Here is a 16,723-nt window from a genome sequence, read left to right on the forward strand (position 1 = left end):
ATCCTATTGTCTCCTCACTACATCCGAATTAAACTTTCCAACCCACAAAAAAATTGATTTGCTTATCATTAATTCATACTTGGAGTCCCTGGGTAACGCAAATGGTCAACACATTCAGCTGCTAACTGAAGGCTTGGAAGTTTATGTCCACCCAGGGCCACCTCAGAAGAAAGGTCTGGTGATCTACTTCTGAAAAATCAGCCACTGAAAACCCTGTTCTCCTCTGACACAGATGGAGTCCCTATGAGTTGGAATCGACTTGATGGCAACTGGCAAATTCATATTCACTGTTCTATACTTTTTCCTTTCCCTCTTTCACAAGCACACAAGGTTAAAAAATTGCTCTAATTTCTAAACAACATACTTTGAAAATTGATAGGGAAAAATTTAGGTGAGTGTTAAACATATGGAATTCATTAATCCAGTAAATGGGTAAATTTTATGGTATGTGAATTATGTCTCAATAAAGCTATTAAAAAAAGAGATTCTGTCTGAGGGAGGTTAGAATGCATTTCTAAAACCAGGATATAACTGTTTAACTAGTCTTTTATTTTCCCCAAAACTTTTATAAACATTTTTAATTAAAATTTTTTGTTTTGAAAACTTTTCAAACCTAAGAAAAGTTGCAAGAACAGTACAAAGAACTCCTAAATCCTGTTCACCCAGACTGCCTGGTTGTTAATGTTTTATCGCATTTGCATAAACATTTCTGCATGCTGTTAGTGTCTCTCCCTCCCTCTCTCTACATATGTAGTTTTCTTGAAAAATTCAAGTCTTGACACCCTTAGTGTGTACTGCCTCAAAGTAAGGGCACTTTCTTCCTTGATCATCACACAGCCTTCCCAATCAGGAAATCAACATTAATACAACACTGCCATCCAATGCACAGATGTACTCTATTCAACTGTTCCAACAATGTCTCTCTTTTATATGTCATGTCTTACTGGTCTTTTTCCATGTGGCACAATTCCTCAGTCTTTTCTTGTCTCTCATGTCCTTCATAGTATTCAAGAATACACGTGCATAACAAACGAAGAGATCAAATCAGTGATGAAAAACCTTCCAACAAGAACAAAAAGTCCTGGACCAGATGGCTTCACTGGGGAATTCTATCAAACATTTAGAGAAGAATTGACATAAATACTGTTTAAACTCTTCCAAAAGATAAAGAATACTTCCTAATTCAGTCTATGAAGCAAACATAGCTCTGATACCCAAGCCAGACAAAGACACTACAAGAAAAGAAAACTGCTGGCCAATATATCTTATGAATATAGATACAAAAATCCTCAACAAAATATTAGCAAACAGAATCCAACAGCATATTATTAGAGTCATACATCATAACCAAGTGGCATTTATTTCAGGAATGCAGGGATGGTTCAATATTACAAAAGAAATCAATAGAACAAAGGAAAAGAACTACACGATCATTTCTACAGATGCAGAAAAAGCATTTGATAAAATGCAACACCCTTTTCTTGATGAAAGCCCTAAGAAGACTAGAATAGAAGGGGAATTCCTCAATATGATATGATGCCAACATTATAATTAATGGAGAAAGACTGAGAGTTATCCCCTTGAAACTGGGAACAAGACAAGAGTGCCTGCTCTAACCACTTCTATTCATATTGTATTAGAAGTCCTAGCCATAGCAGTAAGACAAGAAATAAAAAGTATCCAGATTAGTAAAGAAGTAAAATTATCTCTATTTGATATGATCCAATATACAGGAAATCCCAGAGTCCACAAGAAAACTTCTAGAGCTAATAGAGGAATTTCGCAAAGTTGCAGGTTACAAGGTCAACAAACAAAACTCAGTTGGGTTTCTACACAACAATGAGAAAACTGAAATGGAAATTAGGGAAATAATTCCATTTATAATAGCATCTCAAAGAATAAAATACCTAGGAATAAATCTAACCAGGGATGTAAAGGACTTAAACAATGAAAACTATAAAACACTGAGAAGAATAAAGAATCTCTGATGAAAGAGATTAAAGAAAACTTAAATAAATGGAAAGATGTTCCATGTTCATGGATTGGAAGACTTAACACTGTTAAGATGTCAATACTACCCAAAGTAATCTATAGATTCAATGTAATCCCAATCAAAATTCTAACAGCCTTCTTTACAGAAATCCTCAACTTCATATGGAATGGCAAAAGGCTCTGAATAGCTAAAGCAATGCTGAGAGAAGAACAAAGTCTCCTACTTTGTTCTACACTATGTTGTTGTTGTTGTTAGGTGCCGCTGAGTCGATTCCAACTCAGAGCTACCCTCTGCACAACAGAACGAAACACTGCCCGGTCCTGCACCATCCTCACAATTGTTGCTATACTTCAGCCCACTGTTGCAGCTACTGTGTCAATCCAACTCATTGAGGCTCCTCCTCTTTTTCAATGACTCTGTACTTTACAAGCATGATGTCCTTCTCCAGGGACTGATCCCTCCTGATAGCATGTCCAAAGTATGTAAGACATAGTCTAGTCATCCTTGCTTGTAAGGAGAATTCTGGTTGTACTTCTTCCAACACAGATTTGTTCATTCTTTTGGCAGTCTGTGGTATATTCAATATTCTTTGCCAACACAATTCAAAGACATCAATTCCTCTTTGGTCTTCCTTATTCATTGTCCAGCTTTCACATGCATATGAGGTGACTGAAAATACTATGGCTTGGGTCAGGTGCACCTTAGTCTTCAAGGTGACATCTTTGCTTTCCAACACTTTAAAGAGGTCTTTTGCAGCCGATTTGCCCAATGCAATCTGTCTTTTGATTTCTTGACTGCTGTTTCCATGGGTGTTGACTGTGGATCCAAGTAAAATGAAACGCTTGACAACTTCAATCTTTTCTCCATTTGATTTCTTGACTGCTGTTTCCATGGGTGTTGACTGTGGATCCAAGTAAAATGAAACGCTTGACAACTTCAATCTTTTCTCCATTTGATTTCTTGACTGCTGTTTCCATGGGTGTTGACTGTGGATCCAAGTAAAATGAAATGCTTGACAACTTCAATCTTTTCTCCATTTATCATGACATTGCTTATTGGTCCAGTTGTGAGGATTTTTGTTTTATGTTCAGGTGTAATCCATACCGAAGGCTGTGGTCTTTGATCTTCATCAGTAAGTGCTTCAAGTCCTCCTCATTTTCAGCAAGGAAGGTTGTGTCATCTGCATAATGCAGGTTGTTAATGAGTCTTCCTCCAAACCTGATGACCTGTTCTTCTTCATACAGTCCAGTTTCTCAGATTATTTGGTCAGCATACAGACTGAACAAGTATGGTGAAAGGATACAACCCTGATGCACACCTTTCCTGACTTTAAACCATGTAGTATCCCCTTGTTCTGTTTGAATGACTGCCTCTTGATCCATGTACAGATTCCTCATAAAAAGCACAATTAAGTGTTCCAGAATTCCCATTCTCTGCAGTATTATCCATAATTTGTCATGATCTACCCAGTTGAACGTCTTTGTATAGTCAATAAAACACAGGTAAACATCTTTTCAGTATTCTCTGCTTTCAGCCAGGATTCATCTGACATCAGCAATGATATATGATATATATCCCTGGTTCCACGTCCTCTTCTAAATCTGGCTTGAATTTCTGACAGTTCCCTGTTGATATACTGCTTCAGCCACTTTTGAATGATCTTCAGCAAGTTTTGCTTGCATGTGATATTAATGATATTGTTCGATAATTTCCACATTTGGTTGGATCACCTTTCTTGGGAATAGGCATAAATATGGATCTCTTCCAGTTAGCTGGCCACGTAGCTGTCTTCCAAATTTCTTGGCATAGATGAATGAGCATTTCCAGTGCTGCATCCGATTGTTGAAACATCTCAGTTGATAGTCCGCTAATTCCTATTCTATGTAGCTACAGTAATCAGAACATCCTGGTACTGGTATAACAATAAACACACAGGCCAACGGAATAGAATTGAGAGTCCAGAAATAAACACACACATTTATAGTCAACTGACTTTTGACAAGGGTGCTAAGTCCTTAGCTTAGATGGGGAAAGAAGAGTCTCCTCAATAAATGGTGCTAGTCGTATAACCGCCTGACAGGGAACACAACAGAGAATCCCTGACGGAGCAGGAGAAAAGTGGGATGTGGTCCTTAAATTCTAGTAAAAAGACCAGGCTTAATGGTCTGACTGAGACTGAAGAGACCCCAGAGGTCATGCCCCCCGGACTCTCTGTTAGCCCAAAACTAAAACCATTCCCAAAGCCAACTCTTCAGACAAAGATTAGACTGGACTATAAGACATGAAATGATACTGGTGAGGAGTGTGCTTTTTAGCTCAAGTAGTCACATGGAACTATGCGGGCAGCTCCTGTCTGGAGGTGAGATGAGAAGGCAGAGAGGGGCACGAGCTGGTTGAATGGATACGGGAAATACAGGGTGGAGAGGAGTGTGCTGTTACATTGCAGGGAGAGCAACTAGGGTCACATAACAATGTGTGTATAAGTTTTTGTATGAGCATCTGAGTTGAATTGTAAACTTTCACTTAGAGCACAACAACAACAAAAAGATTATAGCCAAAAAAACCCTATGGAGCAGTTCTACTCTGTAACACATGGGGTCACCATGAATCGCAACTGACTCAATGGCAACTAACAACAACAGGGTAGAGGGTGGGGGAGGGCAAGTGACTAATGGGTATGTGAGTTTTGGGGGGAGTGATGAAATGTTTTAAAATTGATTGTGGTGATGGTTGTACAACTCTGTGAATATACTAAAAACCACCGAACTGTACACCTTAAATTGGTAAATTATATGAGATGTGAATTATATCTCAATAAAGCTGTTACTAAAAAATGAATAAATAAATGGTGGTAGGCAAAGTGGATTTACACATGCAGAAAAATAAAACAGGATCCATACCTCACGCCATACACAAAAACAAATTCAAAAAAGATTAAGGACCTAAATGTGCAAACTAAAACCACAAAATTCTTAGATGAAAAAGCAGGGACGATGCTGTCAGGCCTAGCTTTTAACAATGGATCACTTAATACAATAACAAAACCACAAACAGAAAAAGATAAATAAATAAATGGGACCTCATAAAAATTAAAAACTTTCATTTGTCAAAAGACTTTACCAAAAAGGTGAAAAGACAAGTTACTGACTGGAAGAATATCTTGGAAACCATATATTCAACAAGAGCCTAATAACCAAAATATATACAGAACTTTGACAATTTAATGACAAAAAGACAAATATAAACCAATCACAAAATGGGCAAAGGACTTGAATAAACATTTCACCAGAGGACATTCAAATGGCCACCAAACACAGAAGAAGATGCTCAGTGTCATTAGCCATCAGAGAGATGCAAATCAAAACCACAATGAGATATCATTTCACTTCCACTAGGATGGCTAAAATATAGAGAAAACAACAAATGTTGGCGAGAATGTGAGGAAACTGGAACCCTTACTAGCTAGAAAAAAAAAAACACCCAGTGCTGTCGAGTGGGAATGCAAATTCTTATAGCCATTGTGGCGGTTCCTCAAAAAACTAAAAATAGAACTACCTTATGACCCAGCAATTCCACTCCTGGTATATATACAAAAGATTTGAAAGCAGAGACTCAAACTGAGATTTGTACACCAACGTTCACTGCAGCACTATTCACAATAGACAAAAGGTGAAAACAACCTAAATGCCCATCAACAGATGAATGGATAAACGAAATGTGGTACATATATACAATAGAATACTACTCAGCCAGTAGGAGAAATGAAGTCTTGATACATGCTACAAGGATGGCGCTTGAAGATATCATGCTGAGTGAAATAAGTCAATCACAAAAGGATCTCACCTATATAAAAAGACAAGAAGAGGCAAATGTATAGGGACCAAAGTTTATTAGTGGTTATTAGGGATGGGAGGGAGGGGGGAAATGCAGGGTTAACAGTGACAGAAATATTGCATTGCTTAAGGGTAGGGTTACACAGTTGATTATAATAATTGTTGTCAGTAAGTTGTACCCCTGTATAAAGTTGTATGACAGATATATTTACAACAATGGCAAAAAGAAAAAAAAAAGTAGCTGCTGAGGCCGACTATGTATAACCAAAAACCTCATGGGATTTGCTTTCTTGGTTTAGGGTCATGGTTTCATGGGACATGCCCGTTAATTGGTCTAATAACATGTTTAGTGCCTCTGTTCTACCTCCTAGTTTGATGTATAGTGCCTGGGGTCTTAAAAGCTTGCAACTGGCCACCCAAAGCACAACAACCAGTCTCTATTTGCCTGAAACAACAGAGGAACAAGGAGAATCAGCAATAGGAGGAGGATATGGAATGTGTGGCTAATTGCCTCCACGAACAACTGCCTCCCTTGCTATGAGACCAGAACTGGATGATGCCCAGCTACCATTACTGAACACCTTGATCAAAGACTTCATAGAAGAATTCTGATCAAAAGGGGGAAAATGCAGAATAAAATTTCAAATTCTCACGGATTTGACTTTCTGGAGTCATGAAAGCTGGATGAACCCCTCGAACTATTGTGGAGATAATCTTTAAACCCTGAACCAAAAATATTCCCTGAAGTCTTCTTAAAACCAAACAACAGCTTAGCTTAACCAGCAAAAAAGGTCTGCCTTGAGCATTGTGCACTTCTAAGAATTATCTATATGGAAACAAACTGGCAACAGCAACGCAAAAGATTAGCTAGGAACCTTAGGTGGGAGTGAATTTATGCTAATGGTGGAGGCACAACTCGGAAAAGGAGGGTAAGAATGGTTATACAACTTGAAGAATGTAATAAATGTCACTAAATGGTACATGTAGAAAACTGCCGAAATGGTTTATGTTTTGTTGTACATAATTCTCAACAACAAAATTAATAAAATCATATTAAAAAGAAAAAGAGAATTCATGCATTCCATTTCAGTAGGATGACTCCCAATGCGTTAAGTGTCCAACGCTTCCTCATGACCAGATTCAGGTCAAGAATTCTTGGCAGAAATACTACAGAAATGATGCTTTGATCTTCTCAGTGCATCATAGGAGAAGGCATGCTATGTTGACCTGTTCCACCACAGGTGATGCCCTGGTTGAGTTTGTGTTTGCCAAGAATTTGCACTATAATGTCACCATTTTCCCCTTCATATCTGTGTAGTATTTTGTGAAGAAAGATGTTGATATTATATTAACATCCTGTTCCTCATCAACCCTCCATTCACCAGTTTGGGATTCACGGAGGACTCTTGTCTGTATCACCTTCCCTATAATAATGGACAAATGGTGCCTATCTATTTTTATCATTCCTCCTACATTTGTTAGTTGAACTTAAGAACTTTCTCTTTTCTTTCTTTCATTTATTCATTATGCTAGTATGGCTCCAAAAATTCCTATTTTATTCAAAGGGTTGTAATCAGGTATTTATTTTGTTGCTCAAATTAGATTTGGCCAGTGGGGATTCCTCCAGTCTGGCTTCTGGGTCCTTTTGCACATCCTGTCATTCTTTGAACATTACTTTCTGGTCCAAGATGTTCCAGGCTCATCTTGTACGTTTGCTATACAACCCTTGGAACCGAGCATTTTCCCAAGTAGCCCTAATTCCTTTTAGTGGAGAGTGATATTTAGAAACCAAGATATGAGCACTTAGTGCATTCATTACTACGGGTACGCCATTATCTCTACACCCTCCCAGTGTACACAACTAATAAATACGTGTGTTGTGTATACACACACACACACACCTATAATTTTCTGTACATAAACTAAAAAACCATGAGTTCATACTGATCCTTGCAGTTCTAATCTAGTGCCTTAATACTCTTTTTAGCCTTTCCCCTCCGAACGTTGTAAATCCCTGCAGACAGTAAGAAAGTTGGCTCTCATTATCTTCAGTATATTTACTTATTTGTTAAATCAAATAACCTACTTCTTCAATGTAACCAATCTCCCAACCATCCTAGCTGCCATCTCTACACTCCTTACTCTTACCTCTCCATTTCTTCAGAAGCCAACTCTGCTGCTGTCAATGTCTCCATGACATTGCCTCCATAGGCAAGGCAAAAGAAGTTGGGAAGGGAAGATGACCCTAATAAATATTTCTAATAATGAACAGTACTTATAAAAGACCCTAAAAATTTCAAAATAAGTAAACTCTCTAAAGGAGAACAGGTTTCATCATATAGAACTACTAAGCAGAACTATATGATAGAAAGACAGCACTAGCAGCAAGACCAGCTAGATAATTTGTGATGCCAGTGCAAAATGAAAATGCATGGCCTCATGTTAAAAAATTATTAATAATTTCAAGATGGTGACAGCAGAGCATTAAACCAAACATGAGGCCCTATGAGACTGTACAGTTCACTTGCCCACGAAGCTGGCCCCGATTACCAGACAGCACAAGTCAGTAAGGGCCTGATAACTCAGAGCTTTACAATTATGTTGATAGTTCATAAATGTCCTTAAATTTATGTCACTATAAAAATGCAAGACAGCTTTAATGGTCTTTGGCAGTGACATGCCTGGAGTATACCAGATGGGAGATTTTCCTCATTAAGGAACAGAAACGTGGCAATCTCCACTTTCAGTGATAGTCTTTCCTGCTGAAAAAGAGGGGATATGATTCTATGTATGCAGAGCATCTTCAGTGTGTAAACTGCTGCACTAGGCTCTCTGGAATACATGAGTATTGTTACAATCTTCTAAAAGTTCAAAACCTAGGTGAGATTACTGACCATGTGAACTTGCTACATCCGTCTAGGCAGAAGTTATAATTACTTTTATTGTTGTTGTTAGCTGTTGTCGAGTAGGTTCCGACTCATAGCGGCCCTATGTACAACAGAACGGAACGCTGCCTGGTCCTGTGCCATCCTCACAATTGTTGTTATGCTTGAGCCCATCGTTGCAGCCACTGTGTCAATCCACCTCATCGAGGGTCTTCTTTTTCGCTGACCCTCTACTTTACAAAGCGCATGATGTCCTTTTTCAGGGACTGGACCTTCCTGATAACATGTCCAAAGTATGTGAGACAGTCTTGTCATTCTTGCTTCAAAGGAGCATTCTGGCTGTATTTCTTCCTAATTATTTTTAGGTTTCTCAACTTGGTTTAATATAGCTTGACCTTCTTGGCTTGAAGAGAGATTAGATTTAAGAATATTCATCTTTTTCTATTTTAGCAGGTAACATCATAAGCTTTGAGGCTCTGATATTTGCAATTTGTTCATCAAAAGCCTTTCAAACTGATGTCTATAGTATTTGTCTGAAATTTCTCATGCATCAAGAGCATGTTTTGGTTGCAAACTGGGATTCTTATTCTAATGCTTCATAGTTATGTAAATATCACATCAAGGCAGACAGCTGTCAAATAGCCTGTGGGCAGCAGCAGTTTAATGTGACTCCATTATGTGTCTGGATAGAATTTTACATTTAATCACTGATTGCACCCTTCAGGACTTCAGTATAAAATCATGTATTAGGATGCTATTTCATAAAAACACCCAGTAAGAGATTATTGACTCAAGTGTCTTAAAACTAAAATGCAGATTACTTTTAAAAACGTAGGATAACCAATTTAAAAACATCATGTAATCTCTCAGTAAAATATAGCTTTTTTTAAAAAAAGAAAGACAAAAATGGCAAATATGAAACGCTGAATTCCCACTTGACGTATCTTTCCTTCCTCTGTTCCTCCCTTATGATATTAGTTTAAAAAATAATTCCTAAAATCTTTCATACGTAAACATTTTTTTAGTTCCCTTACAAGGTCAGTTTTATTAACCAAAAAAAAACTCATTGCCATTGAGTCAATTCCAACTCATAGCAACCCCACAGGACAGAGTAGAACTGCCCTATAGAGTTTCCAAGGAGCGCCTGGTGGATTCGAACTGCCAACTTTTTGGTTAGCAGCCATGGTTCTTAACCACTACGCCACCAGGGTTTCCTCGGTTTTAGTAGTCAACACCAAGTATGCTGCCTGTAATTGGTATAAGCTGCCACTAGGTGAATCATGCAGAAATAGCCGGATTTTTCTAAAAGCACAGAACACAATGACAATTAAGATTTCCCTTAGCTATGATTTAAAACAAATATTCTATAATTATTAAAAAATGCTTAGATTAAACACCCTGCCAGCAGGCTTTTCTCCTTTACAGTGGTTTCTTCCTGGCAAGCTCAAAAAGAGAGAGAAAAACTTAAACTAATATCTTAATAGCAGTTTTCTACATTCTAAGAATTGCTTTAAAAATTTTAAGGCTAAAGCTAGAAGAAACATTGTAGAGTAAAAACTTCATGATTCTCTTTTCCCAAATCAGGTTTCTTAGCCACTTAATATTTTTAAACAGCCTGCCTTCTCTTGCACACATTTGTATATAACACTTAAGGTACCCATTAACACTTTCCTTAGCACTTCTATTTCAAAATTTTGCCATTTAGCTCTTGATATGAGTTTCTTTCTGGAACTCTAGAAATACAAAATTCTAGCAATATGTGATGATAATTTTAAACCTTTAAATGGGATATGAGGTTTTTCAGCAGGATATGAAGTCATTTCACTAGAACACAGCTATCAAATTGTTACTAAGTGATGTGTTTTTAAAGTACTTTTACAGAGAAGAACATTATTTTGCTCATGTAAATATAGTACTATATTGCCTGAAATTAGGAAGAAAACATGAATAATTAGTAGTACTCTACACAGTTAGAAAAAAGGTATAAAAATCACATGATCAAAATAGAAATTTATTAGAATCAAAAAATACATTTACTAGTAAATGAAGTCTTGTGCCATACCTCAGTACCGCAAAAGCCTAAACAGTCTAGAATTTAAGAGATTATTGATAACAAAAAGCAAGTCACAACAAAATAAATCTGCATCATTTTTATGCAGTACATACAAAGAAAATATGTAAATAAAAATAGGTAAAAAGTAATAAAATATAATAAATTTGAATGACTTGGTATACTGAATTCAATAATTCAGTAATATCCCATACAAAACACAAAGTAATAATATTTGAAGGAATTCTGCCTGTGCTTACAGAAAAACAAATGTTTTATTGAACATTGGCTTACCACAAGCTACATAAAAAAATAGAATGAATCCTAACAGAAGCTTCTATACCAATAAGTATCATCATAAAAGCACCAAAAATGTATTAAAAAAAAGATTAAGCTGGAAGTACATAGAGTTTAATCTTTGTACTAAACACCCTAAAAATGATCATATTCAAAGTTAAGTAAATTATCAGTCCCGAAGCATGAAAATCTAACAACACAGCTAGAATTCAAATGACTCTCTTCACCAGCGGGTCTTAATGCATTTGAAACTGAGTCATCACTATCTTCAAACAATAAATTGTCCTCAGACTCACCAAGGACGTTACTAATTCCACATTTTTTAAGGTGATTTATGGGTTACTGGGTGTTTTTTTCACCATTACCTCTTGCTTTACAGTACATCTTGCTTATTGGCTATCGCATTTACATTAAAAAATCTACTATTTTGCACATTAACTTGGCCAGTGGGATATGGCGCCTACTTACATTTTCCACCTTTCGAGGTTACTGGGAAGCTACTATCCCACTGACAGTAAGGACCTGTATAACCGTTTGAAATGGAAGAAACAGACATTCTATTTTCACATAATGCCGATTTCGCATAACAACATGGTCTTTGGAAACTAACCTTGTCGATAAGTGAGGAGAGGGTGTATTCCATCAAATTTAAATCCACCCACACATTTTTGAAGTAACAGAACATAACTTCAAAATCTTAAGCCTATATTCACCTGTACCACTCCTCCCTCATAAACTCTCTAAGTGACATATTGATACAGACATATGACTGAAGATTAGGCCTCCTGGAATTAGAGCTAACAGACTCTTCTACTGGCCAACTTTCCTAGGAGAACTGTAACGAGGTTATAATAGTAAGAAGACAGAACAGGACATCCTACTTTGGTAAGTAGTGTCTGGGGTCTTAAAAGCTTGCGAGTGGCCATCTAAGATACATCTATTGGTTCCAACACTTTCCTCTCAATATTTATTTTGACGCTTAAACTGCCCCAAATTTGGCCAATGGGAGCTCATCAAGCTGGCTTCCTCATTCTTCTTTGAATGCTTCTTAATTTTTCTGGCACGAGATGTTTCAGGCTCATGTTATACTTTCCCTGCCCAGTCCTGAAATCAGCCTTTTCTCCAAGACACCTTGGTTCATTTTAGTGGAAAAGGGTACATAGAAACCAAGATCCCAAGATCTGGAAAAACACACACACACACTCTCTCTCTTAGGTTTATATTTATTTCCATAGCTACCTACTTGTTAAAAACCATGATTCACACCAGGATCTTCTATTTCAACATATCATGGGGTTAACTCTAATTTTCTTTTTTCATATTTGTAATTCCCTTCTTAGACAATAAAAATCTTGTATCTACGTACTGATTTGATTGATCACCCGGTAAGTAACTAATCTTTTGTGGATATCCCTCACTTCTTCCCTACCCTGCAGGGATGTCCTTTTCACTCAGCTGGAGCTCTGACATCTTGTGCCAGGCCATCCATCTGCGGGAATGCCGTTTTCACCAGATTCGGGCTCCAACAACCCACACCACACCCACTGTCTCCTCCTCCACATGGTCACCTTCCTCACCCTGCGCTGGGTGTCTTTTGGACTGAATTTGCAGGGAAGATTGAAAAGAAGGGAAGAACAATTCAAATTTCTTAACAGCTGAATTTTCCTTAGTATTTTTAGGTACATTTTTAAAAACAGAGATCATATAGGCAATTTAGATCCTTGAGTTAGGCCAATAATTAAAAAATGTAAGAAATCAATACACTGTGAAGGGATATGGCATAAATGTTCTTTGGCTTTTAAGCAAATCCATTATTTTATATTATTGATAATTCTCCTTAAGTATGCGATAATAAAAAACCAAACTCTGTTGCCATGGAGTCAATTCTGACTCATAACAACTCTATGGGACAGAGCAGAACTGCCCCACAGAGTTTCTAAGGCTGTAAATCTTTACGGAAGCAGATTACCACATCTTTCCACAGTGAATAAGCTAGTTGGTTGGAACTGCTGACCTTTTGGTTAGCAGGAAGCACTTAACCACTGCACCACCAAACAGGTTTGGTTTGGTTTTATGTTATAATTCTGCTTATTTTCAGCATTTACTGTTTCATTATCCTTAGTAATACCATGTCTGTGCTCAGTGGACTACTATTCACAGTAGCTGATGCTACATGCATTTGCTAGTTACCTTTTGGCCTTGCATTTGTAATAATGGAAACTGGGTGAGTTTTGGCAAGGTGGTAGTGGAATGTGCCTTAACAAACTAACAAAACTCACTGCCTTTGAGCGAATTCGAACTCCCAGCGACCCTACAGGACAGAAGAGAACGGCCCCATAGGATTTCCAAGGCTGTAAATCTTTATGGAAGCAGGCTGCCACATATTTCTTCTGTGGAGCAGCTGGCGGCTCAAACCATCAACCTTTAGGATAGCAGTAAGCATTTTAACCACTGCACCCCCAGGGCTCCTTAAACGTGCCTTAATGACCAGCAAATACAGAAATGGCTTAGTTAGGATTTTAAGTATACAGGTAACTTTTATGGTTTCTAAAATTTTTCTTCAATGTTATATAAAAAAAAAAAAGATCTGTGATTGTCAATGAGATCTTAACTGTCTCTCTCCTAAGAAGAAAACGGTTAAGATTATTTTATTTCCTTCATTCTATCAGGAATATTTTACTCTTTCACCATTTACATTGATAGCTGTAAAAAGTAACTGTTGCTACTCTCTCTCTTCTTCAGACTCTAGACTAGGCATAATATACGCAGGGCTACACTTCCTCCTCCCATACCCACTGCTATCTCTAAATTGAAGTTGACCTACAAGAAGAAACCCTGATCTAGATCTTAAGACCCTTGGAAGCAGGCACTACGCTTACTTACTGTCGTAACTCCATCTCCTGGCTCATGAATGAACAGAAAGATGAATAAATACAATTTATGAGCAAAGCAGTTTGGACATTCTGTCCTCTCTTTTCCATCCCTCTCTATTTAGAGATAGAATTCCATTTTTAATTAAAAACATTTTCAAAAGCCTCAGTATGAAATCAGACTATTTTAATCAGAAATTTTAAACAAACTAGTCACCAGTTATTTTTGGAATAAAGGATAGCACACTACCTCTGTACTCGGTACACTCGAGTCCATGGAGGCACAAGGGCTAGGATCCGAGCCACCAATTCTATTAGGTCACTAGGAGAATAACTCTTGTATCTTCCTGATTTCCATAGCTCATAAAGTCCTGTTCCACGAATCACCAGGGTAGGGTAGAGTTTCAAACCATCAGGACGAAAAGCAGGGTTCTCAAAAAACTCCTGTAAACAAAAAATAGAAAATTACATCAGACTACTCATGGTGAAGTTTCAATCCCAGGTCAGCTTCTCTCACACACCCAGCAGGCCCTCAAGCTGTCTTTCCTTCCCAACAAGGGAGGGTGTACAGAAAGAATAGAAGCTCCATTTTTTAATGGCCTGACTGGCGAAAGCAACTGTGTTCCACACTACAAGCTCCTCCACAATCCAGTCCCTGTCTATCACTTCACACACCTCATGTCACCCCTCACCACTCTCCCTCTTGGCCTTTGAAAAGGCAATTTCCTCTGCCTGGAAAGTTCACCAACTTTTCTTCATCAAGGTAACTGCTACTTCTAGGTCTTAGATTGAATGCCACCTCTTCAAAGAGGCCTTCCTGGCCTTCAAATACTAGCTGTCCCAGTCAAAAAAAGAAAAAGGGTGCTATTGAACCTATTTCCTCTTTTTTAAAATCACCGTACTTATAATTTATTCCATGTCTGCATTATCCTGAAGACTGTATCCTCTTTTTTTTTTATTAACTTTTATTGAGCTTCAAGTGAACGTTTACAAATCAAGTCAGACTGTCACAAAAAAGTTTATATACAACTTACTCCATACTCCCAATTGCTCTCCCCCTAATGAGTCAGCCCTTCCAGTCTCTCCTTTCGTGACAATTTTGCCAGCTTCCAACTCTCTCTATCCTCCCATGCCCCCTCCAGACAGGAGATGCCAACACAGTCTCAAGTGTCCATGTGATACAGATAGCTCACTCTTCATCAGCATCTCTCTCCTACCCACTGTCCAGTCCCTTCCTTGTCTGATGAGTTGTCTTCAGGAATGGTTCCTGTCCTGGGCCAACAGAAGGTTTGGGGACCATGACCACTGGGATTCCTCTAGTCTCAGTCAGACCATTAAGTATGGTCTTGTTGTGAGAATTTGGGGTCTGCATCCCACTGATCTCCTGCTCCCTCAGGGGTTCTCTGTTGTGCTCCCTGTCAGGGCAGTCATCGGTTGTGAGCGGGCACCATCTAGCTCTTCTGGTCTCAGGATGATGTAGGTCTCCGGTTCATGTGGCCCTTTCTGTCTCTTGGGCTCTTAGTTATCGTGTGACCTTGGTGTTCTTCCTTCTCCTTTGATCCAGGTGGGTTGAGGCCAATTGATGCATCTTAGATGGCTGCTTGTTAGCATTTAAGACCCCAGATGCCACATTTCAAAGTGGGATGCAGAATGTTTTCATAATAGAATTATTTTGCCAATTGACTTAGAAGTCCCCTTAAACCATGGTCCCCAAACCCCCACCCTTGCTCCGCTGACCTTTGAAGCATTCAGTTTATCCCGGAAACTTCTTTGCTTTTGGTCCAGTCCAGTTGAGCTGACCTTCCGTGTATTGAGTATTGTCCTTCCCTTCACCTAAAGTAGTTCTTATCTACTAATTGATCAGTAAAAAACCCTCTCCCACCCTCCCTCCCTCCCCGCCTCGTAACCACAAAAGTATGTGTTCTTCTCAGTTTATACTATTTCTCAAGATCTTATAATAGTGGTCTTATACAATATTTGTCCTTTTGCCTCTGACTCATTTCGCTCAGCATAATGCCTTCCAGGTTCCTCCATGTTATGAAATGTTTCACAGATTCGTCACTGTTCTTTATCGATGTGTAGTATTCCATTGTGTGAATATACCACAATTTATTTACCCATTTATCCGTTGATGGACACCTTGGTTGCTTCCAGCTTTTTGCTATTGTAAACAGAGCTGCAATAAACATGGGTGTGCATATATCTGTTCGTGTGAAGGCTCTTATTTCTCTAGGGTATATTCCGAGGAGTGGGATTTCTGGGTTGTATGGTAGTTCTATTTCTAACTGTTTAAGATAACGCCAGATAGATTTCCAAAGTGGTTGTACCATTTTACATTCCCACCAGCAGTGTATAAGAGTTCCAGTCTCTCCGCAGCCTCTCCAACATTTATTATTTTGTGTTTTTTGGATTAATGCCAGCCTTGTTGGAGTGAGATGGAATCTCATCATAGTTTTAATTTGCATTTCTCTAAAGGCTAATGATCGAGAGCATTTTCTCATGTATCTGTTAGCTGCCTGAATATCTTCTTTAGTGAAGTGTGTGTTCAGATCCTTTGCCCACTTCTTGATTGGGTTGTTTGTCTTTTTGTGGTTGAGTTTTAACAGAATCATATAGATTTTAGAGATCAGGCGGTGGTCGGAGATGTCATAGCTGAAAATTCTTTCCCAGTCTGTAGGTGGTCTTTTTACTCTTTTGGTGAAGTCTTTAGATGAGCATAGGTGTTTGATTTTTAGGAGCTCCCAGTTATCTGGTTTCTCTTCGTCATTTTTGGTAATCTTTTGTATTCTGTTTAT

General features: G+C 38.2%; 1 protein-coding gene across 2 annotated transcripts in view; it reads right to left on the reverse strand.

The window, feature by feature from the left end:
• The window catches only part of ELP3 (elongator acetyltransferase complex subunit 3), a 115,758-nt gene that overhangs the window by 42,903 nt on the left and 56,132 nt on the right, over window positions 1–16,723 (reverse strand). For both annotated transcript variants that reach the window (XM_064272643.1, XM_064272642.1), the window contains one exon: window positions 14,179–14,372. In XM_064272643.1, coding sequence (XP_064128713.1) covers window positions 14,179–14,372 — 194 coding nt within the window. The remainder of the gene's footprint in view (window positions 1–14,178; window positions 14,373–16,723) is intronic.

This window comes from Loxodonta africana, chromosome 19, assembly GCF_030014295.1.
Source record: "Loxodonta africana isolate mLoxAfr1 chromosome 19, mLoxAfr1.hap2, whole genome shotgun sequence".
Taxonomy (NCBI): domain Eukaryota; kingdom Metazoa; phylum Chordata; class Mammalia; order Proboscidea; family Elephantidae; genus Loxodonta; species Loxodonta africana.